At 40.9% G+C, this 24,285-nt stretch overlaps 1 protein-coding gene across 1 annotated transcript in view; it reads left to right on the plus strand.

Moving 5' to 3' along the window:
- Window positions 1-24,285, plus strand: part of PEX7 (peroxisomal biogenesis factor 7) — a 91,064-nt gene that overhangs the window by 43,372 nt on the left and 23,407 nt on the right. The window contains exon 9 of the mRNA XM_023651185.2: window positions 20,361-20,460. Coding sequence (XP_023506953.1) covers window positions 20,361-20,460 — 100 coding nt within the window. The remainder of the gene's footprint in view (window positions 1-20,360; window positions 20,461-24,285) is intronic.

Raw genomic sequence — 24,285 nt, forward strand, 5'->3', positions numbered from 1 at the left:
CGTGTTCACCAGCCTCTAAGCTCATCAACTCTCGTTGTTCAAGGGTTTCTATTGAGCTTAGTTTCTAGGCCTCCCCTTCCCTGGGGTGCAGTGGGCAGGGCTGCACTTCCAACCCCCTCGTCACTGGGACCACGCAGGGACTCCATCCTAAGTCACTCATTAGCATAAACTCAGGTGTGCTCGAAAGGGACACCTTATGAATAACAAAAGACCCTCCTGTCACTCAGGAAATCCCAAGGGTTTTAGCAGCTCTTTGCCAGAAGCTGGGACAAAGATTATATTTACTATACCACACTGGTCAAGATCAAGTTTGTTTGTTTCTTTTTCTTCACATCTTGAAATTCTTGTTTGAAGATACTTAATTCAGCTTACAATGTTATGTTACAATTTTCTTCCACTTTGCTGTTTGTTTTTTGAGGTGAATCTGTTGTCAGGTGAATTGTTTGAATTACCATATCCATTTTATTTTTATGGCACCTTTTTCTTTTTTTTAACAGATGATGACTGTGTGTGTTTCTGCAGATCCGTGGACAGGGTTGGTGGTTGGGGTGGGCACTTCCTTTGTTTTAACCCTCTTTTCCCCTAAACTGTTAGCTTCCTAGGATACCTCCTTGTGTCCTATGCCCTTTTAAGTCTGGACTCCCTGCTGTGGTTTTCCAGGATTTTCACTCGTAGGGTGGACTTTGTCTTTCTAGTGGTGGCTTTAAGTCCGTTTTAGACCTGACCCCAGCTATTTGTTTGGCTCAGTTCTTTCTAGCCTGCCCTTGTGTCCAGTGTGGCTTACAGCTGGGACGTGGGAGAGAGCTCCTTGGGATTCTGTTTTTATTTTTATTTTTACGTGTAATTAGAAGTCCGGGTGTGTTGAAGCCTGTGTTTTGTGTAGTTCTATTTGCTCTTCTTGTTCTGTGTTGGGTTTTGTGAAGATACACTGAGACTTTTGGATTTACATGGCCTCGTTGGCTCAGATACCCGGAGCCCTCTCTCCGTTAAGCGTGGGTCAGTATTTGATGTGGCAGAAGCTGCATAACTTTGTTTGCGTGCAGTGTCCTCTAGTAGACTAAATTGCAGCAGTGCCTTGAGAGAAATTACATGCCCAAACTTGGTTTTTTTGACTGATCCAATGCAAGCAGGCAGACAGACGGGGAAAAATAATCACACTGAAGCTTCCAGCTCTCAATTAAAAGGATACCATAACCAGGTTTGTTTTTGTAGTAGTCTGTATAAAGTAGTAAGGAATGATGCTGGAAGTTTTAGTGTGGGAGCCAAAGAATGGCAACGTGGCAGACAGGGAGAGAACTTGTCACTTGTTTGCTGGCCACCCCAGACTCTTCCAAATTTGAGCTGCAGAGGTTTGGGCTGTAAATGCAGATTTGAAGGCCATTAATTTACTGATAATTCAGTCCGGAAGAACGAATGAGCCCAAGGGAGATAAGTTTAGAGAAAGAAGAGCAAAAACACATTGTCTTCTGGAGGGAATTCATGTTGGAAGGAAGAAGGGAACGGCCCACCCCAAACAGGAGGAGATCCCGGAGTGTGCAGTGTGTCACAGAAACTGGGGGAGAGGCTCCAGCCAGGCAGGGGCGGCTGTCCAATGAGGTCCCCCAGGTAGGCTGTGCAGGATGAAGGGTGAACTGTCACTCCTCTCTTGCATGGTCAAAAGGGATTTCTGGATGGAGAATCTAGTCCTTGGATTTCAAAGACCTTTATGGTGTTTGAAACTGATCACCAGAGACTTGACCATCTGAGATGGGGCATTAATCTTTTGATTATCTCACCTTTGGTATCCTTAACAAGTTTTAATTGGGTCTTTCTGATTTTTGGATCCTGTCAATCAGAGGACTTCTTAAATCTGTTTCACTGTTCTGTTTCTAATTAAGGGGGAAACCTAGTGACTGTCCATCCTTTCTTTCCAGAATTGTCATTATGATCTCAGTCCTATGGGCCCCTCCCTGTCTTATCTACATACTTAAAGATCCCTGAACACCCAGCTGGGAAATGCATTACTTTGTAGATATAGGTTTGTCTCAGGAATGTTTGTTGAGACTGGGCTTTTGAATGTGAACTGCACTGTCTGATATGTTGTAGGTACCTAACCGTGCTCAGAAATCATCACAGTTTGTGGCTCACGGTCTTACTTTTCTCTCCACTTTTAAGAATTAGGCTTTGTTTATTTCCTGAATCCTAAGCAAAACTGGAGATTGGGGGTAAATGTTTAGGCTTCTGGGGAGAGAAATGGCTGAGGTCATGGTTTTATGGCATGCGAGATCACAGTGTTGTAGTTGTATTGGTAAGCATTTGGAAAAATTGAAATTATAATTAAGTAATATGAGATCTTAACATGTAGTTGAAAAAGACACTCTAATAGGCAATTTTCCTATATGACTTAGTCCAGGTTTCTTTATATGTAAAGTGGAATTGGTAGTATCTGTCCTCACAAGCTCACAAGGTGATTATAAGAGTCACAGAAGAGGACACACTTGAAAACCCCATGTGAATTTGTCACTGTTCCCAGCCTTTGCTTCTCTTCTCAAGCCACGGCAAACGCTATTCCCGGCACTTTCAGTAAAAGACCTTATCTCTCTCTTTAAAGAAAAAAATAACGGTAGGGCTCAAGCACAAATTATCTCAATTTCCACTGCAGGCCTGCAAATTTATCTACGTCTGTACCTGTCCATTTCTCCTCTGCTGCCCTTGGACATGAGTGCTCTTACCCCATGCGCTTCTGTTTCCTGCAGGACTTTACTCTGTGGAATTACCCCACCGTGTCATCAGTCTCCAACTCTACCGACCTTTTCCTTAGCCTGCAACTTCTTCCTTTATCCCGTATTTTCCTTAACTCTTCTCTTGCATTTCTCTTTCCTCTCCAGCCCAGCTCTTAGTGTCCCCTTCAGCTTCCATTTGTCAGGGCCATTTTAGGGCCGTCACAGCCCAGGGGACTCTCCTTGGGAGGTCTCACCCCGTGTCAGTTGAATCTGTAAAATGGCTCCACATCACTGACTAAACAAGGCTAATTATGCTGAAAAGATTTTTATACTTTTGCTTTTGAAGTGATTTGGCAGTGAGTGACTCACTCATGATAGATTGTTATTTCTTGGCAATTACAATGCTTACTTAGGGATTTCTGTGAAATAGGAAAACCTAACCTAGAAATTGTTTTCAGATGGAATGATGCTTAATATAAAATTTGTCGATTAATGATGTTAATTGATATATAGTTAATTAATTAAGTTTAATTTTCAGCTCTTAGCCATTTCTAGGCCCTTGGAAACTTGTAGTCCTAAGCCCCCAAGGCCCCTTGTCCATTTTCTCCTAAATGCATGGCTGGCTTCAGCCCCACTTCTTTCTGAAATTGCTCTGGCCAAAGCCAGCCGTGAGCTCCCTAATGCCGGATCTGGCCCCTTGTCAGCACTTGTCGTGCTGGACCCAGCTGCTGTATTCTGCACTGTCGACTCAGCTGTCCTTCTGGAAACTCCCTCTCTCAGGGAGTCTGTGTGCTTCTTGTTTTTCTCGTCTCCTCTGATCCTTCCTTCTTAGGCTTCATCATGGGCTCTCCTCTCTTCCCTTTGAACTTGGTGGTCTTTGGCTCAGTGCTCTGCCCTTACGTGTTCTGAGTGGTAACTCCGCCTCCTGTGTCTGGCCTCTAGGAGCCTTGGGCTGCATCTTCCGCTGCGTGCTGGACACAGGCACCTGAGCGTCCAACAGGCATCTCACGCCGGACTCTCTTCCTTTCCTCCCCTCCCTCTGTCAGTTTCGCATATTTGTCCCCATTATTTGTCTCGCTTAATGGCAGTATTATCCCTAGTCAGGCCTGAAACCGGAAATTCCTTTTTTCTGCAAAATTGGTAAACATTTTTCCAATATGAAGTGGAGCAAAAAACTTAAACCAAATTGCTTCACAGGCAGAGTATATAAGCAACATCATTTTTTTTTCCAGAAATAGAATTTTTATTTTAACATACGTTATAGCAACTAAATTACAGTTTTGCCTCTGTACTAAATGTAACTGGAGGCTAGTAATTATGTATTTCAGTATAGGATTATCAAGGACTTCCTTATGAAAACGAAGGTAGATAGAAACGGAAAACAAAATCATTTTTAAAACTTTCATTTTTTAATATATGTATTATACGTATGTGTATTTGTAGCTCTCAAAATATTTTGAGAACACAGCTTTAACTGTACTAATGTCTGTGTGAGTTCTGTCTCTCATATGTAGGGGGACCACTCACCGGAAAGGTCAGAAAAGGGGTGTTTTTGGTAGACTTTTACCCCATGTGATATGAGTTAAATTTATCCTCTGAGGAATTTTAAATCTCATTGGATTGGTGATATTCTTAGTGCCAGAAAAATCTTAACAGAAAGGAAGATTCAAGATGTAAGACCAGCACTAACCTGTTTAGACTCTGGCACTGGTAATTATACAGATATGTCACTGCTCAATTCTGGAGGGCTGGCTTTTGTAATCTAAGCTCTTCAAACATAAATTTTCTCTTACATGCTCATTTTGTTTAGTTTTTTAAGCCTTTAAAATTTTATTTTAAAATAGTTCATTTGGTGGGCATTATATCAAAATTGATGATATGGATGTTTCAGTATTATAAAATGTAAGTTTCATATTTTTGTTCTGTGTGGATATATTATTATATCTAATAGAAAAAGCTTTAAGTCCTTTACCTGTATAATAGCTCATTATGTTTCACTGAATAAGTAATGAAAATCTAAAAAGTAATATGGAACATAGCATTTGAAATTATTTAGTACGGTTTAGATTACATAAAAACTCCAGCCTTTATGAAAAATATCAGAACTCCCTTCAGCTGATGGCAAATATACTGTGTAAAGATACACATTGATTCTTTCTAAACTTCATTCAAGATAGTACTGAATCTAGAATATTTCATAGTGAGTTGTTCCATTCCTCTATGAGTGTTCCCATCATAGCTTTCAGCGTGTTACCTTCTCCTGGTAGACTCTCCATTGGATTACTTCTCTTTCTGCTGAGCCACGCTCGCTGTGCCAGCCTCGCCTAGGCAGGATTTGAGTTCTGAAGGCTCGTTTTTGGTTTCATACCAAGTAGATAAACAGTCAGAAACCAACAAACCAGGCATGTATGACAGCCAAATGAAAGTAAAAGCTGCCATAATTATGTTTTTTCATTGGGAAGAGCAATATTTTGTCTCTTCCATGTTGTAGCAAATATTTCTCAGATATTGGAAGATATGACTTTCATAAATTGTTAAAGCTAAAAGGATCAGTTTAGCCTCAGAGTAACACTCTTCACTTTCATGATATTTTTACAAATATTCTAACCTTTAAACTGTTTCTTATCAACAGTCTTTGGGAATAATAAACCAAACAGTAGTGGGTTTTTTTGGACTTATAGAATATTTGCCAAAAAAAAAAATATGAAGCGAATTTTAATTCCGTTGTTTTCAAACTGTATTCATCCACAGCTTGTATGGTGTGAAACCTCTGCCTGTACAAAATGGTACAGCTGGACTCTGCTTTAAAATTCAGACACTATAGAATGCCTGTTACCTGCTAGCCATTGTCGTAGACACTTTGGAATACTTTGCTGAGGAAATGATAAGAGCGAAGGCTTGGAGAGAAGTAGAAACATGCTTAGGAAGCCTGAGTGTCCATTGTGTCAGCGTCGTGGAAGGTGTGTAGTCACAATGGTGGGTTTGAGGGAGTGGAAGATGCGTGCCGAGTGGACTCACTGTAGTTGGCACAGCCACAGTGACAGGGGAGTTAGGGTCACAGATTGGAGCTAGACTGCCTCTTACTCTCTGCGTAGACGGGAACAGCTGTTTTAAAGCTGTGGCTCAGTGTCCTCCTCTGTAGAGTGGAGGAGACAGTAGGATTGCCGTGAGGATCAGAGGAGCTAATGCACACAAGTGCTGGCACACAGGAAGTGCTCCCTAGGTGTCTGCCGCTGTCGTCATCATCGCTCCTGCCAGGGTGGGCGGTCACAGAAGACCATCTGTTTGGGGTTGAGGGCCGTTTTGGTTCTAGTTTTCAAGGGTGAGGTAGTAATTTTATTTCACGGCAACAAAACCAGGCCGCGTCCACCTGGCCTTTTGTTGTCTTCTGCCTCCTTGGAGTTCAGTTTCTTGGTGGCAGTGTGAAACTTTGTCAGCCTGTTCTCCGGTACCTAACTTCTGAATTCGTAGTTCCAGCTGAGTTCTAAAAGTGTCAGTGTAAGGTAATAGTGTTTTTATCAGCGCTTCTCTTGTTTATAAGACCTGATAATGACACCATTTGAGTTTATTAACAATTTATTACTCAACACAGAACACAGTGAGGGCCCACCAGTGATGTGCTGATAAACGTTTAACAGCCGGCTCTCAGGTGGGTGGGGGACCTGACCTGCAATGTTTGACATATGCGTTTGGTGGTGTGCATACTCCTGCCAGGGCCAATAGCAAGCTCCCAGGATAACGTGTTGTCACTAAACATGGAGTCGGGACGAGATGTGCAGTCAGCTCTCACAAACCAGTACCAGCTGGCTCCAGCGCTCCACAGGGGCTGGCCCTAGACCTTGATGACTGCAGTCTGAATTACTGACTTTAAAAACCTTCTGTGATTAGAATGTGTGCACATACATGCGTTTTCATTGAGAATGTCTGGAAGGTGGAGACCTGATACGCTTTCCTTCAGCATTCCGTGCCTCCTCGCCTTCTGGTGACTTTCTAGCCCTGGGCACGACCTTCTTCCCCCTACCATGTGCCTGAGGTGCCTAGGGATCTCACGAGGTCTCGCGGGCTCTCTCCCCTTGGTTTGTGTGGCGGTCAAAGGGCCCGAGGCTTCCCGTGTGTGTCCCAGTTGCACTCTCACCTTGAGTTAAGCCTGCAGTAGTTCTTGGTGGGGCATGTTGGCTTTTGCGGCAAGGGTGGAGGCCGCTTCTGGCATCAAGTGGGCAGGGACCAGGCGTAGGGTCCTACAGTGGCACGGCAGCCCCTACAGTTAGGAGGTGGCTCCCCTTCCTAGTGTGGTAGTGCCCCGTTGAACCCCAGCAGTGGGAACACCGAGTGGGCTAGGCCGCGGGGCGGGGGGAGTGTCTTCACTGTGTCCCATACTCTCCGCATCACCATCTGTCTCTACTTAACGTGTTAGCTTTGTGTGGCCACGTCTGGTTACAAAGCGCGTTCATGTGCAGTGCTTCCTTTAATCCGCACTGCCCTCGCAGTGTGCTCCTTTTGTCCAGGACACCATCGACTCCGGGAGGTGGCAGGCAGCCCACATCCCACAGCTGGCAAGTTAGAGAGCGAAGTCAAACCTAGATCCTCCGTTTCCACATCCAGTGCTTTTTATGGTACTCGGTACCTGAAAACTTCATGTAAGCCCAGGCCTTTCTGTATTCCCAAATATGTGTAATTTTCTTGTATTGTGTAAACATTGTCTTTATAGGGACTAAATCGCCAAAATACAGTATTGCCTCTAATATCTGTAAGCATTTTAGGATTGAAATATTCCACCAAGTGAGTCTTGACAATAATAGATGCATGTATGCCGTAACTTTGATCTTAACAATTGTGGATTTAAAACCCTTTCAGAATGATAATGTGTGTGTTTATACACATATCCACACTTAGGCATATACGTATATACGCACGTGTGTACATATATGTGTATGTAGATACACACAAATATATATACACACAAACATACACATACATGGACACATTTTTACTGAAAAATGTTTGGACAGACATAACTAGAATTTAAAGATTACTCATGGGTGGGATTTCGAGTGTCCTTAATATAATTTTGTAAACTCCTTTATTGGGACATAACCTAGGTACACAATCTTAAGTCTTCCCTAACTGGAGTCTCCCCTCCTCTGACCGTAGCCTGTAATACCGTCTGTGTGACATAGACTGTCCTGAGGGACTGTGGCCCCAGAAGGTTTTACTCTACAGTTTCTTTTCTTTCACTTTTCGTATGTTTTCCCTGTGCTTCTTCACCTCCAGCTTCATGTTATTCTGCTTTTGTATGTACTGTTTTTAATCTGCTCACTTAATAAAATTCATGTTCGCTCCTCAATAAAATTCACAGACTTAAAAATAGCCATTTACCACATATACACACTTTTCCATATTTTTTGGTTCTCTATTTTGGGTTATTGTTCCTCCCAAAAGTCAGATTCCTGAGTAAGTGCAATGTCACTGTAATAAATACGTATCAGATGATCTGTCATTGAGTGAACTATATTACTATGTTATTAAAGTATAATTGAGTCCCAGGTTACAAGTCCTGCTCACCAGCCGTGAAACACAGGCAGTGACTTGCAACGATGTTCAGAGGATTCAGTGAAACTGTCTTTAGACACTCTTGGCACATGCTCAGTGGTCAAAGGAACGGCAGATATTTTAAAGGAGAATATTAATAGCAATAATGTTTCCTATTTTAAATGTAAGTGCCATCAGGAGAGGTATGGTATTCATCATTGATGCCTTACCAGCGTTATTTTAATATTGTAGTTGTGTTGCTCAGAGCCGCTGAGGAGCTCTGTAAGTGGGAATTCTTATTCCATTGTCAAGAGGAGGGGGAGCGTACCTTGTGAAGACAGTGCGCGTGAACTGCACAGTGGACCACATACAAAGTTGAAAATGGGTGGACCCTTTTATGCAAATCCTTGACCACATGACCACTTCACTTCAATTCAACCTATATTTTCCTCTCAGTTATTATCTGTGATCTATGTTTAAAAATTATTTCTTAAGGAGGCAGCATAATGTAGTAGAAAAAGAGCTATGGTTTAAAATCCTGGATTTGCCATTAGTTGCTATTGTTCTATTAATCTGCTATATAGTCATTGACATCCCTGAGCCATTGTTTCCTCAGTCATGAAATGTGTCGTTATGTGATTTAAATATCAATATATGCAAGGCTGATCACATAGTGCCTGGCCTATGTCAAGTGCTCAATAAATTTTAGTTTCTTCTCTTTTTCATTCACATATATCTTCCTCAAACTTTCTGCTTTGTACCATAACACTACAAATATATGCTCTTATATTTGTTTTTTTGTTTTTGTTTTTGTTTTTGTTTTGGAGGAAGATTAGCCCTGAGCTAACATATGCTGCCAGTCCTCCTCTTTTTGCTGAGGAAGACTGGCCCTGAGCTCACATCCGTGCCCATCTTCCTCTACTTTATATGTGGGATGCCTGCCACAGCATGGCTTGCCAAGTGGTGTCATGTCCACATACGGGAGCTGAACTGGAAAACCCCGGGCCACGGAAGTGGAACATGCAAACTTAACCACTGCGCCACCAGGCCAGCCCCATGCTCTTATATTTGTGATAAAAATTGCTGTAAACAAGCAGAATCACAAAAACACACTCAAATCATGATGTCTGCAATTTATTTTTAAATGGTTCAGCAAAAATATTATTTTATATGTATATGTCTGGGAGAGAAAAGTAAAGCAAATGTGGCAAAATTTTAACAATTGGTGAATCTAGATGAAGGGCGTATGGGTGTTCATTATATTATTCTTTGAATTTTTCTCTGGGTTGGTAATTTTCAAAATAAAAACATTTGAGGAAAAAGTAAGTTGTATTTGCTCATGTAAAATGACACCAAAAATGTTTCTTAGTAATACCTTTTAATAGACGTGATATTTAATGATTTTGTTTAATATCAAGATAAATTTTACATTTATATGTTTAATGTTGAGATAAATGGCCTTGTTGTGTTGCATAAGCAGGGAGATGGTCTTTGATTGGGTTGTAGTGGACGTAGACTCCACACAGCAGTGGATGCAGAAACACCTTTATCTCTGTCCCATTTACGCTCATGAGATTCGTCTTTACATAGCAAGTGTCTTAACTTTGGTGTGGTCGATGGGCCTTTTTGATCCTTATGTTTATTAGCACAGAGATTTCCACGGGTAGATACTTCTCTTTCTTCCCCTCCCCCATAAAAAAGGTCAGCCAGAGTAAACAGATGGTATAGCTGAATATGTACTCTGTCTCACAGGCTTTCATTTCAACTTTACTCAGTCCCCCCACCCACAAAAAAGGTCAGTCAGAGTAAATAGACGGAAACACGGCTGAATATGAGCTCGTGTGCAGCTTCAACTCATCATTCCACCTCACCTTTTAAGGTAGCCATTTCTAATTCCTCTTCATTTGTTGCTCAAACCACCTGAAGTTACGTGGCTGATGATATGATACCAATTGTTAATATTTGCAGGAACTCTGACCAAATTCTTGAAATGATCAAAGAGTTGTTTAATGTTCTGTGCCTTTCAGATACCGTATATATGAATGTCTCTGTACTCTGTCATAGTTTGTGCTTTGTGGCCAGGTTCCCCAAACTTCCCCACTGATATTAGGAAAGCATCTTAGTGTGGTTGTCTTTGGTTTCCATTTTAAGACTGAGAATATTTACATTCACATATTCATTTAATTCCTGTAAGGCTGTTTTAGTACTGCGTATATTTTGCGATAATGAAGCACATTGCCTGATGATGGGGAGCGGTCTGTGTCATTACTTTATTCCTGGCACCTGGGACATGAATGTACTAAATAAGTGGTTATAAATGTGAGTGAATTTAAATTATATGAAAAATCATGGTACCCTTTGGTCACTCGGACTATAAAAGCCTGCAAGCAATTGTATTTTAATATGGTTTTCACTTTAATTATGTTTGGAGTAGTTACTAATAGAACTGAATTTAAAGTCGTGTGGGATAAGAAAGTGATATTTTTCAAGGAGAAAACTTGCTGTTCTGTTGTGTTTAAGTCAGTACTGACTAGATCCCCAAATTTTACTATTTAACAAATTTGGAACCAGTATATTAGAATACTGATTATTAACTAAAGTTACAGGTAGATATTTTTGTTTTTTCTACAATCAATTGTATTGTGCAATTTACTAATAAATTTCTTTGAGCCTCATATACCTAATGGTTAGGATATTTGTATGTATGAAGCAGTAACTCCTGAGTTGGTTGATGTGTTGGTGTTTTTATATGTCCCAAAAGAGGTTTTCCATTTGACTCGTTATAATTAGAAAATTCTTGTGTTAATTATTGTCATACTGGAAAAGTCTTTTGATGACGAAAAGAGTAATTATGCAAGGTAAATGCCAGGTATAAAATGAAAATAATTTCCTGTGAAATGAAACAATATACATTAATTAGAAAGAAACTTGTAAGGCTTTTGATTTTAAATAGCTTGATTTATAACTGCAGAACATTTTCAGAGTTATTGAGTACTAACATTTTTCTTTAAGAATCAAAGCAAATCCACGTCTAATTCATAACCTAATGCAAGCACGTGAAGAGCTAGATCTGAAGGAGTGAGGAATGTTAAGCCTTAGCTTAACGCAGGATAAGTCACTGCTTTGAACTTTGGATTGTGCTGATTAGTTCCAACAGAAAATTTATGAAGTTTGTCAGTTAATTTGCATTTTAATTTTTTTTAAAATTCTGTTGTGCAGTTTCAGTAAGGCAACGGCGTGGATTGTGTTGTGTTTATATTTTCTAATGTAGGTATTGCTTTGCCTCATCTTCCATAGTAGCAAGTCAAGAGATAATATCTGAAAATCAAAATCATCAGTGAATTCTGTGGACATATTATTTAGGGATATAGGGTAACATATCAGAAGAAACAGCAAGGAGCATTTGGTGTGGTTGCCCCGAGGTGAAGGGGTGCCGCAGGAAGCTGCCAGGCGCTGTAGTGAGCCCTGTAGAATTGGGGGACTCGACTCTGCATTTACGGTTTTTAAGAAGAAGGTAATCGGGCAGAACAGCCTTGCCGTTTCCCTCTCCTAGTTGCTTGCACATGCAGTGGACCTGTTTACTTATACCAGCTGGGTCCTGCCAGTCAGCTGCTAGCAGTTCACTCTGACCCCTGCGGACTCAGGGATAATCTTTCTCTCTGAGCTCTGTCCTGAACCCCAGCCTAGAGGGTCGCAACACCAAATAATATCCTAAAGTTGAATTCTTAGAGATTTGACCTCGTGGAATAAACCATGCAGAGAATGAAAAACAATAATTATTACTCTATTTTCATCTTCAACAAACTTCAGCCGAGTCCTTTATCTTTCTTCAGTGTGTCATTTAGGGCATGTGTGTCTGCATGTGTGCATGCTCGTGTCTAAAACAGAAAACATCTTGAGCCAGCCTAGCTAGAAAGGGGAAATGTTTCTCGGGATGTGGGATGCCCCAGAGGCAAAGGGCGGCAGTGTGGGAGCCTGAGGGAGACTGAGGCAGCCTCTCTGAGTGTCTGCTTCACCATTGCTCCCCTTTCTGCAGGCTGACTCCTTTTTCTTTTTCCCTCTGGCTTTCATCTGCAGCCACAGAAAAGAAATAGAAGTGTTTGGTCTGCTGTGTCTCTGTCTCTCTCTCCACTTTGTCGGTGTCTGTCCCCTCCCCCTGCATCCATCCTCTGATGAGGAGAGCGTTGGTCACTCGAGGAGGTCCTTGTAAGCCGGGCAGACATTTGTTCATTAGCTGCCCTGCTGAGCTGCAGAGATGGGGACACCAAGTGTTCCGTGGTGACGTGGTTGTGAATTTGGTGCTCCGTGGCCTTTGGTGTGGGGTGCAGCCCTGCTGTGCCCTCTGACCACGCTGTCACCAGAACGTCTGTGAGCGTCTCTTGCTCAAGGAGCCACATTTTACTGCTGGTTACCATCCAGATGCATGCGGACTGTTCTTATCTCTGAGGTGCTGATGATGCTATTTCCTGTGTACAGAGAATTACCATTTTGTTTATTTTCTAGTCAGATGTGTATTTGGAACTTTATCGCAAAATTATTTCATGGTTCTTCAATTTGTACCAGTAAGCAGTAAACAAACCCTATGGGAGTTTTCCTCTTTTCCTTTTTCTCCTCTTGTTGATGGGTAGCATCCTTAAGAAAGTCACCCTGCATCCCCATGGATCACAGCCATAAGCACTCCCAGAGCAAGCCTTCCATCAGCTAATGATTTTCTTTCATTTATCGAAGTACTGTAGCCTTTGCGGTTTGCGGCTCCTGGGCTTAATGTTTATTGTGATGGAGTGGAGTCAGCCCTCTAAAATACTGATCTAATTAAAGTTTTAATTGAAGTATTATAATTAGTCCATTTTGATAGAGAAGCTTAAGTCTAGAATTTTATCATATTTAACCGTGAAAATTTGTAAATATGGTATGGTTTCTGGATATTTGTCATTGAGTATACTAAAAGTCATCTTTGAAAATTGTTCGGCAATCCTTTGAAATTAGCATATATTCTTCATTTAGCAGGCAAGTGTTTTTCTGTTTTAAACTTTATTTTTGTTATTACCAGTTCCAAAAACAAAAAACCAAACAACTCTCCAAGTCAATCATGCAAATAAATGAGCATTACGACTCATTAAGTATTTTTGAGTTAATGGATGAAAATTTAGCTGTTTATAAAGTTGTTTTGCTAGTCTACGATTTCTGTCTTTAATCCCCTCCAAAGCGATGCAGACGGTGGAGTATTAAGCCTGTGACTCCATGTCTCCTACTGAGGGGAGGACTCACTTCAAAGGATGGGAATCTGTGAGGTTACAGAAAGAGCGGATCAGTTGAGCAGTGCTATGTCAGGAAGAGGCAGAAGGTAGATGAGAGGATGCAGTAAGTGTGTATAAAAATATTAGAAGACAAAAGGGAAAATTCCTATACTCCAGATTTATTCTGGCTCGTAATTTCCTTAGGCATTGGTTTGGAATGTAAGTTGGCAGACGAATGGAGTCTTGGCATGGACTTTGGCTTCTGGAATTTTCTGTGTAGTTTGAGGAGTTTGAGGGAAGCCAGACTTGGTCCAGATCCATCTGAACTTCCAGGGTGTTAATCAGAACTGCTTGAAGAATCCCAGATCCTGCCCACCTGTATTCCAGATTCCCTGGCATGGCCCAGGCTTAGAGAAAAAGTGGACGACAGCATCTTTCAGTAGAAGAAGTACTTGACATGATGCCAGTAGAGTCCATGCTTTGGGGCTGCCATTTGTTAGCTCTCTCCCCATGGGTTGCTTAATTTCTTTGAGCATATGCTCCTCATCTCTGAAACGAGAATAATCACACTGTTTGGATCTGATCAGCAGTGTGGAAGATGATGGGAAAGACCGTGCAGGCTGTGCATTAGTCTTTCTTGCTAAGGATGGGTTGGGTAAAGTGAGAAACTCAGTTTTGGATCATCTTCATTCTTTATTTTTGGGAAGCAGGAGCTAACATTGATACTGTTTTGTTATTTTTTAGCAATAAAGAACATAGCAGCCGTTTATACCTAGTCTGCTGAGTTAATCAAATTATATGAAACAGTAGTGTTACTCTTCCTGTGAAAATCTTTGCCTATCTTTTGCTTCTGATATATTTATCCCTCCCCAAAGTTTTGCCTTCGCTAGTGGTTAGAGGCACAGTGTATTAATAACTTCTTCCCAAAAACAACTGTCTAGATCAGTGGTTTCCAGAGTGTGGTCCTGGGACCAGCAACATCAGCTGCAGGAACTTGTGTCCAAAGCAAATTCTCGAGCAAACTTCAGACCTTCTGAATCTGGCTGCACGTTGCAATCACCTGGAGAATGTTTGAACCTCCCAATGCCCGCGACATACTCCCAGCCAATTAAATCAGAATTTCTAGGAGTAGCATTCACACATCAGTGCTTTTGAAGTTTCTCAGTTGATTCCAGTGTAGCCGAGGCTGAGAACCACTGTCCAGTGGCTCTTCCCTTCGCCTCGCCCTCTGCTTGAAGGCACTTTGTGAACGGGAATTTATCAGATCTGTGTCTGTTGAGATAAGCTTGGGAAGACTGCTTTAGATGGTGATTCCCAAACCTAGCTGGTTGAACATCAGCCTTTCCTGGGAAGAGATTTCTGGATTCCATACAGATCTACTCAATCAGAATTTTCAGGAAAAACTTCTTCAGCAAGTTTTTCTACATGTCTGATATAATGAGTCTTTGGGCCATCATTTGGGAAGCATGTCTGTAGGTGATTTAAAAGTTACCTTATTTGTGGTGTTGGCCTTTTTTATTGATCTTGTCCTTAATATACTCATTTAATTAATTTATTTCTTCATTCATTGATTCATGAGACATTCTTTGTCCACTTTTATACATGCAAGAGATGCAGAGAAGACTAGGATACTCTCCCAGAATTCAAGGGGCTTAGTGCCCATTAGTGGAAAATACGCTCATAAATAAATAAATGCATAGAAGTGTTGTACTACAGTAGGAGACAGAAACATGGGAATCATTCTTGACATTTTCTGTCCTGTGAATCATTCTTGATTTCTTCTGTCCTACTAATTCTTCCACTTAAATGTATTTCCAGTCTGTCGACCTTTCTTCATCATCACTGTTACCCCTTAAATCCAAGCTACGGTACCCTCGTTTGGGACCACTGAGCGCTCCACCCCGCTCTTGAGCCCTCGAGTTCATTCTCCTCACAGGGGCCCGGGACACCTTCAACAGGCAAAGCTCGCCGCACCGCATGAGGTCATACTGTACGGGAATTCTCTGTGCTGCCTTCACAGGTTTTTTCGATAAATTTAAAACTACTCAAAATTAACGAAGTTTATTTAAAAAAATTTTTTAAAGAAGGCAAAGCTGACTATATAAATCTGCTGCTTAGACCATTCATAGTGTATGTTTGTGTGTGTCTATGTGTATTTTAAACAAGAGAAAATTCCAAATTCTTCACATCGCCTATAAACCTGTGTGACCGGCCCTGCTTCGCCTTCCCCTGCCCCAGCCATGGGGCCCTCTGTCACACCGTCGGGCTCCTCTCTGTCTCTCCATCGGGCTCCTCTCTGTCACACCGTCATGCTCTCTGTCGCTCTGTCGGGCTCCCCTCTGTCGCTCTGTTGGGCTCCCCTCTGTCACTCCGTTGGGCTCCCCTCTGTCACACTGTCAGGCTCCCCTCTGTCACACCGTCACAGCCTGTCTGTCACACTGTCCGTCTCCCAGCCGACAGGGGTAAGCTGCCATCTTTGTTCTCCACCAGTCTAAGTCCTCACCCCTCAGGTTTCAGCTCGCTGTCACGTCCTCAGGGCGTCATTCTTACATCGCCCTGCATTGTCTTTTCAGGCTCTTGTCCGTTGAAGGAAGTTTGTATTTTTGTGATTTTTAAAGTCATCCATCTGTCCCACCGAGCTGTGAGCTGCCAGAGGGCTGATCCGGTCTCCCGCTTCTGGTGCTCAGCACGGTGCCTGCTCTGCCAGCACTCAGACTGGTGAAGAGACGAGTAATCAGATGACAAGAAGCTCTGGTGACATTTTTTGCTTATCACACTGGAGACCAAGCAGTGCAAACAGAGGGAATTATGATGGTGCAATTTGGTTAAAATTTTAAAAACACAGGATGACCACAAGGCACTACGGGAGGACCTAACTGCCTGTGGGCCCTGAAAAGTTCACTGGGCAGTGTGAACAGCGGCAAACCCGCACCACCAAAGTAATGTGCGCGGAGAGCGTCAAAAAGTAGCCAAAACATTTCCCTGTCTTTTTCTTGTAGTTAGGAGAGACTCACCAAGAATTAATGACTAACTCCTAAGTGGAGAACGGGAAGGGAAAGGGAAGAACTTTGAAAAATATTTTAAACCTTCTGCTGAATTCGTCTATTGGCTAAAATTCAAAAATGTTACCATAGAGATTTAAAATTACACTTTAGTAAAGTAAAAAGTGATTTCAGCTTAATTTTTGAAATAGTTTTGTTGTTTTATTGAACACAGTGCCACATTCTTGCTTTGTTAAAGAATTGTGGAGTCAGAAGGCAAAAAGGGACTCAACCAAGGAGTTGTATCATGATGGATTTTTCTCTCTCTCTCCATCTCCCATTTAAATGAAAAATGTTCCTACGGTTCTGTAATATTTTTAATCATCGGAGGCCTGTGCAGTATATTTACTTCCCATGAGAGAGCTTAAATAGTCAATGATTTCATCAGCAAAGAGACAAAAAGGCACCAAGTAGAATATGTGCTGGACCAAAACAAACATTTCACTTAAAAATAATATGTCTTATTTGACTACTTAATGATGTATGTAGCCTGACTTCTCCCAATAGAGAGGAGCCCACTTTACTTGTGTGATGGGCACATTATGGGCTCCTCGCGTCCAGAAGAAGATTGCAGAGAGGCTTGCCCACTTTATTAACTGCAAGCATGAGAAAACCTGGAGAAACGCTCACTTCCTTCTTACAACTCACCCCTTCTTGCTGGAACTTGAGTGAAGATATGTAGAAAAATTCTGGAAATGTACACATCAAACTGTTAACAATAGTTGCTGTTAGAGTGGGAATGAGGCAAGAAATACATATATTCTTTTGTTATTAAGAAAGCCATTAGTGCTTAAAAATAAATTATAGTGTATAGACACATTGCTTAGCTTTTGGTTTTCTAAACTTATTTACGTTGTAAAGTTCACTATATTTAACTTGATTTTCTTTTCTTTTCTTTTTTTTCTTTGCTGAGGAAGATTTGCCCTGAGCTAACATTTGGGACAGTCTTCCTCCACTTTACATGTGGGATGCCACCGTAGCATGGCTGACGAGTGGTCTGTAGGTCCCCACCCAGGATCTGAACCTGTGAATCTGGACCACCAGAGCAGAGCACATGAACCTAACCATGACGCCACGGGGCCAGCCCCCTTAACTTGATATTTTTGATAAGATATTTTAGTTTACTGAAAATTATTTTTAAATTATTAATATTAATTTTTCTGACTTTCCTGGGTCCTGATCCCCTTGAGGTTAAGAAAACTGAAGCTTGGGCTCCCCCTATTCAGCAGATCCTCTCAAGGCAGAAGCTGGCGTCCTTGTTATGTGCACTGCTCTGGGTTTCCATTTAAGCATAGTTTTCTCCTGAGAGTTCATCACTGATACTTTCATCAAGTTTTTGTGGTGGTGGTTATTTTTATGTGTCATCTAGGATTTTCAGGTTTTTCCAGTAGGAATGCTGGTCTAGGTACCTAGTCAGCCATCCTGCTGGGAGTGAACCTCTCATCATGTTTGCACCGTAACGTACACTTGGCATGTTACACGCTTTCCGTCAGAGCTGTGAAACGGTGTGGTAGCCAAGAGCACTTCTGTGTCACTCGCTAGACCAAACGTCCCTTTGCCAAGTAGGACCCTTAGAGTTTTAGCATGCGTTTTGTCTGATGCACTGTTTGTAGGATGCGGGTAAATACTTGGTCGTGTTTCCCAGGCTAAGGTTATGGCAGTGTATGGCAGGCGTGACCTGTGGTGTGGAGCTGGGTGGGACCTTGACTACCCGCGGAGCAACTCAGAGTAGAATCTCAGCCCTCCCGCACGTGTGACCTCCCTTCTCCCTCTTTCAAGCTGCAGTAGGCTGCTTTCACGTGCATGTCCTCATCGGGCCTGCCTGTCTTGTCCTCGGTGCAGCCTTAGCCTGACCTGCCTTACGACAACAGAACAACAAAAACTGCCTTCCAGGAACTTGTCAGGAGGGTAGAAACGAACCCTTGTTGCTTTTTGTCATCCTTAAAAAGTTCTACTGAAAGAAACCAATTTTTATGGTTTGTCTAAGGACTGTTTAGCCCCTCCATTCTATTGAAATAAAATCTGTATTCCAAATGAGGTCAGAGAGCCGAATACTGGGATTAACTTGACCTTCCTGTGGAATGATTCCACCAGGTTGCCCTTTGGGGTGACACCTTTGACTCCTGAGGAGCAGCCTGAGAAACAGCATCTCTGTGTTTCCTGAAGACACGTGAGGATGCTCTTCATTACATAGGTGTGGGGTTTCTTCTCCACAAACTCCCAGGGGGAATTTCCCTCTGAGATTTCCAAGAGCACTTTGATAGTAGACACTAGGAATTCAGGGCCCTTTTTCCTTTGGCTGCTGGAAAGCTCGGCATCTCCAGATCTCCCTGTCAAGTGTGTACAGTTTCCTGGGATCTAGTCTGCTTACAGTCTCCTTTCCTACCCTCACTGTCCCTTTAGCTCATTTTTTTTTTTGCCATATTAAATGCATATTTTTAAAACCATTTGAATATATTTTGAAACATAATGGGTATATACAAAATCATTTGATTATTGTTTCAAATAATGCAAATCGGTGAATAACTATGTTTTAGAAATGAAATTACACAGTTAAATATTTACTTTTGCTTTTGTAAACATTATCAAGATAAAAAAATTAGATTTCAGTACAGTTCACTGTCGCTCGACCCAAAACAACAAATACGTGAAGACAGTGGAGACCCCTGTTAGTAATGCAGAGAAGGGCTGCAGCTGGTTCCATCACTTGTTTGAACAGGCAAATTTTCAAGAGTAAAATCACTCTCCTTCTGTATTTTGCAGGTTTCAGTAATCTGATAAATGAGCTATTTATTCATTGTCTCCCTGTATCCACACAGTGGATTATCCATAGCAACAATCCTTTTCAAACTTAATAAGACCAACTCTGTATTTATTAGAGAAATAATACGACCAGGTTAAACAAACTCTGACTGTTGGTTCTGGGTATTTACTCTCTTTCAAAGACATCTGCCAAACCTTCGGTGAGTTGCATGTTGTGGATCATTAGGGAGCTGAATTGAGGTATCACTCTATGATTTCAAATGTGTTCATTTTATGGTGTGTTTAGAGTTAAATAAGGAAGATGATGAGCAAATAAAGCTTTAGAATAAAGTACTATTTTGTGTATTGAAAGTAGAGCCGTATTCTTCTCTGTACAATAGAAATCAGCGGTATATTGTGGTAAGTATTTCCACTCCCAGTCTATAGAGGATAAATAGACTACTTAATATGGGCCCAGGAAAACATATTTCAATTTTTCTTGACTCTAGAAATTACATTGACATGGACTCTGTAAGAAAGGCTGTACCTTAAATAAAAAGATAGTTTCAGAATTACAGAGATTTTCAAAAGAGAACAGATGCTTTTTAAAGAATTTGAATTGCTGTTGAAATGTAAATTAAACCTAAGATCTTTTCATGTCAGTCCTCGAGAAATGAAGTAGTATTTAAAATCATAAAATGTTAGAGTTCACGTAATCCAATATCCTAATTTTACAGCCGTGAATGCTTTTAGAAATTGCTGCAAAAGCGTTAGTGTCTCTCATCTCCAATGTGCTTGTGCGATGTAGAAATGTTTTACTCAAACTTGTTAAGCTTCCATCCTACAAAGTCTACTAATGGGAATATAATAATCTCTTACAAGAGTAGATTGATTAATCTATTTTGTTTTGGTTTTTTACATATAATAGAATGGAGTACTTTTTTTTCTTTATTAGATTTTTTATGTGGATCAGTAGTGGGGCTCTGCATTTATGAATTGGTTGAATCTGTTTTGGTAAAATCTTTGCTATGTTAAAGATCTGTTTTTTTCTTAGATAAATTTTTGGTAGTTTTGGCACTTAAATTGTTTCTTTTTGTTTATGTTCACAGATTCTGGAACTTTTCAAATCCTGACCCTCTTCTTGAAACAGTGGAGCATCACACGGAGTTTACTTGCGGTTTGGATTTGAGTCTTCAGAGTCCTACTCAGGTAACGGAGGCAAACTGCTGATGCTTTTCCACCCGCACACTTCCCAGATAGCTCTGCGTGTGGCATGTGTTGCTTTTTGTGAACAAAACTGTTGCCCTTAGGGCAGAACAAAGTACTTTACTTAATCAGCCTGACCTCTTAGCTGTATAAACTTGAGCATTTGAGCACTGGAAATACTAGAGAAGGACAGGTATCCAGAGACGACATGCCTCTCCTCTGGAAAGACTCTCTCCTCTGAGAGGGACAGGAGCCCTCCCCACAAATGTTGTGCCTGTCATGCTGAAGGCTCCGAGTAGCCCTTTTCCAGTGGAAAGCGTGACAAGAGAAGAAAGGACTCGGGAAGGACTGTCCCCAGAGGTTGGTGGGAGTCAGTGTGTGTGGTCCTAGCTCCAGCAGTCCCTCTAAGAAGCTGAGATGACGGGAGGTCATTTCCCTCCCAGGACAGTCACCATCATCTCCACATCCCACATCAGAAGAGAGGGAGGCTTCAGATGGGGAACAAAGCAGAGGAGAGTGGCTCCTATTTTAATTTGTAAACTTTATATTTTCCTACTTTTGTTCTCTTGAGGACTTTAGAGTCAGTATTTTGGAATTTAAGTATTCTTCAGGACTTTTTTTAAGCTATTTCAGTTTTGGAAATTGTAAACTGAGGTCAGAAACACTAGAATGTGTTGAGTGATGAGGGACTTTATAACACAGAGTCTGTGAAAATACCAGCATATCAGTGAAACAAATAATATGTGGAAATTCTAGAGTGTGACTAAGAAATTATGCTTTTATGATCAATTTTAGAAGTTAGACAAAAAGCAAATCTCATTTCTCATTACTGTGTTCTTAAATTTAAATGAATACATGGGCTTCTTTTTATTTTAGGAATTTAAGACATACTTCTGAGTTTAAAATATTCTCATTCTCAATGACATTAGAATAATCTCATTAACAATAAAATAATTGTTTAAAAATGACTTAATAGCATCTAAGAGAAGAAGAAACTGAAACAGTGATGGGTGAAATGGCATTATCTTTAATGTAAATACAGTGTGCTTCAAATGAGCTGGTTCCTTTCCTGAGAAATAGATTTATTATACATGATTTTTAATAAACTAATCTTACCTGTTTGCTATCCCAGTTAAATAAAACAGTTGTGTTGCGTCTGTTGAAATGTGGCAATCCTAAACCAAGCCCTCAATGAGGACTTTCCTTCTCTGTGTTTCTGTCAGCCTGGCCTCCGTGAGTCTCGGGCTGTGGCCCGGGCAGCACGCGTGCCTCCTGGCCTTCCTTGGCCACGGCTGTGCCTCAGTTGGTCTAGGAGTGCCAGATGTTCTCTAAATCCTCCACGCATAGGTCACCTCATGAAAAGGAACTTTGTTTTCACAGGATTTTATTAATCAGATTTTATGCTTTCTTAAATAATAATAGCTTTTATTCCAAGGCCATCCATTTTGTTTGTAGTCTGGTGACTGCCACCCACCTCTTCCAGTTGAATAACCAACTTCCCTTTATACTAAGGAAATAGTTGCTATTGAGAGCAGATAGGAGTGGGAAACGGGGTCTTCAAGCCCTGAAAAAGCAGCAGGTTCAATGGCATAATGTGTAGTTCAGCTGTGCTAGAAATCCCACTGAGTTAATTTACAGTGGGACAGAATCTTGGGATTAGGAAGGACCTTAGAAACAAGACCACTCCCTCTCTTTCATTTGCTCTTTCCATAGATATGTTCCCATGTCAGACCTTGTGCTAGGTACTGGGGATCCAGTGGGAAATAAAGGTAAACATGGGCCCTGCCTTCGTAAAGCGTATAGTCCACTGTTATATCAAATAATCTCACAAACGAATGTCAAGCCTATGAAGGAGAAGCACGTTGTTCCTCAAGAGTTCATAATCAGGTGGCTCTTTGACCTATTGAAGAATTCTGTAAGGAAGTGAGGCTCATCTGAGATCTGAAGAATGAGTAGGCATTGACAGTATGAAGAGACAGGAGGAAGACTGTCAACAGGCAAAGGTCACAGCATGCCACAGCCCCATGATGGAGGAGCGGGTAGTACCTGAGAATAAAGAAATCACTTCTTCCTCTTCATAGCATATTAGTCAACATTAGAACTTAGGAAAATATATCTGTTTAATTGTTATATTTAAAAAAATTGAGTGCTGAGATTACTAAGTAAATTTTATGTTTCTCCTTACTCTTCATTGTTAGTCAATTTTTCTTTCTATAATTTTTTGCTATGTGTTGTAGGTCATACAAATGAAATGTTGAAGAGTTTTTATTATTTAATACATCTTTCATTATTAATGTATTTTTAATATTTTAAAAGTATTATAACATAATTACTATTTCTCTTAATGCTCTTTTGACATTCATTGATGCTGTCAATTTATTGAGTGTCTACTACAGCTGTAGGACAGGTTGCGTGATAAATGCTATGATAGAGGAGAGCAAAGGATGCTTTGAGAAAATACGCATTCATTCCTTTATGATGTGTTATGCGTCGTATCATTCATAAACGTTTGTCCAGTGCCTGCTTAGTGCTGGGCCTTGTTCTAGGCACTAAGAAAAAGCAGTAAACACAACAGACTAGATTCCTGCTGTCATGGAGCTAATGTACTGTGGGAGAAATGAAATGATAAACAAGTAAACAAACAAGATGATTTCAGTAGTAGTAAGTGCTCTTCAGAATTGGAGCAATTTGATAGGGAAGTGGGGAGGGGTACTTTTGCTTGAGTGGTCTGGGGAACGCTCTCTGAGAAAGTGAAATTTGAGTTGAAAACTAAGTAATGGAATGGAGCCATCCAGCCAAAAATCCAAGGGGAGAATGTTTATCAGAGAGGAAACAACAAATGTCAAGTCCTTGAGACAGTAATGGATTTAGTATGATTAAGGGACAGAAAGAGGCCAGTGTGGCTGGAGCCTCGTGAATGACGGGACAAGGGATAGGAACTGGGTTGGGGCCAAATTGTGCAGGCCTAGTAGACATGTTGAGTTTGATCTTCTTTGTAATCACATTATAAAGCCATTGGAGATTTAAAAGCAGAAGAATGATAGAAATTGATTCATGGATTTTTTTTATTGAGATATAATTGATATATAACATTATATTAGTGTAAGCTGTATAACGTAATGATTTGATACTTGGTGTATATTGTGAAATGATCACCACAATAAGTCTAGTTAACATCCATCACCATACACTATTACAAAAAAAAATTTTTTTCTTGTGATGAGAACTTTTAAGATCTACTGTCTTAGCAACTTCCAAATATACAATATTATTAACTATAGTCACCATACTGTACATTACATCACCATGACTTACTTATTTTACAAGTGGAAGTTTGTGCCTCTTGACCCTCTTCACCCATTTTGCCCACTCCCCGCCTCCTGCCTCTGCAACTACCAATCTGCTTTCTGAATCTATGAGCTTGTTTTTTGGTTTTAGTTTTTTTTTAGATTCCACATATAAGTGAGATCATACAGTATTTGCCTTTCTCTGTCTGACTTATTTGACTTAGCATAATACTCTCAAAGTCCTTCCATGTTGTCACAAATGGCCAGATTGCATTCTTTTTTATGGCTGAGTAATACTCTGTTGTATCTGTGTACCACATCTTCTTTATTCACCCATCGATGGACACTTAGCTTGTTTCCATGTCTTGACTGTTGAAAATAATGCTGCAATGAACATGGTGGTGCAGATATCTATTGAAATTAGTGTTTTCATTTTCTTTGGATAAATACCTAGAAGTGGAATTGCTGGATCATATGGTAGTTCTATTTTTAATTCTCTGAGGAACCTGCATACTGTTTTCCATAGTGTCTGTGCCAATTT

Source organism: Equus caballus, chromosome 10 (genome assembly GCF_041296265.1).
Source record: "Equus caballus isolate H_3958 breed thoroughbred chromosome 10, TB-T2T, whole genome shotgun sequence".
Classification (NCBI taxonomy): domain Eukaryota; kingdom Metazoa; phylum Chordata; class Mammalia; order Perissodactyla; family Equidae; genus Equus; species Equus caballus.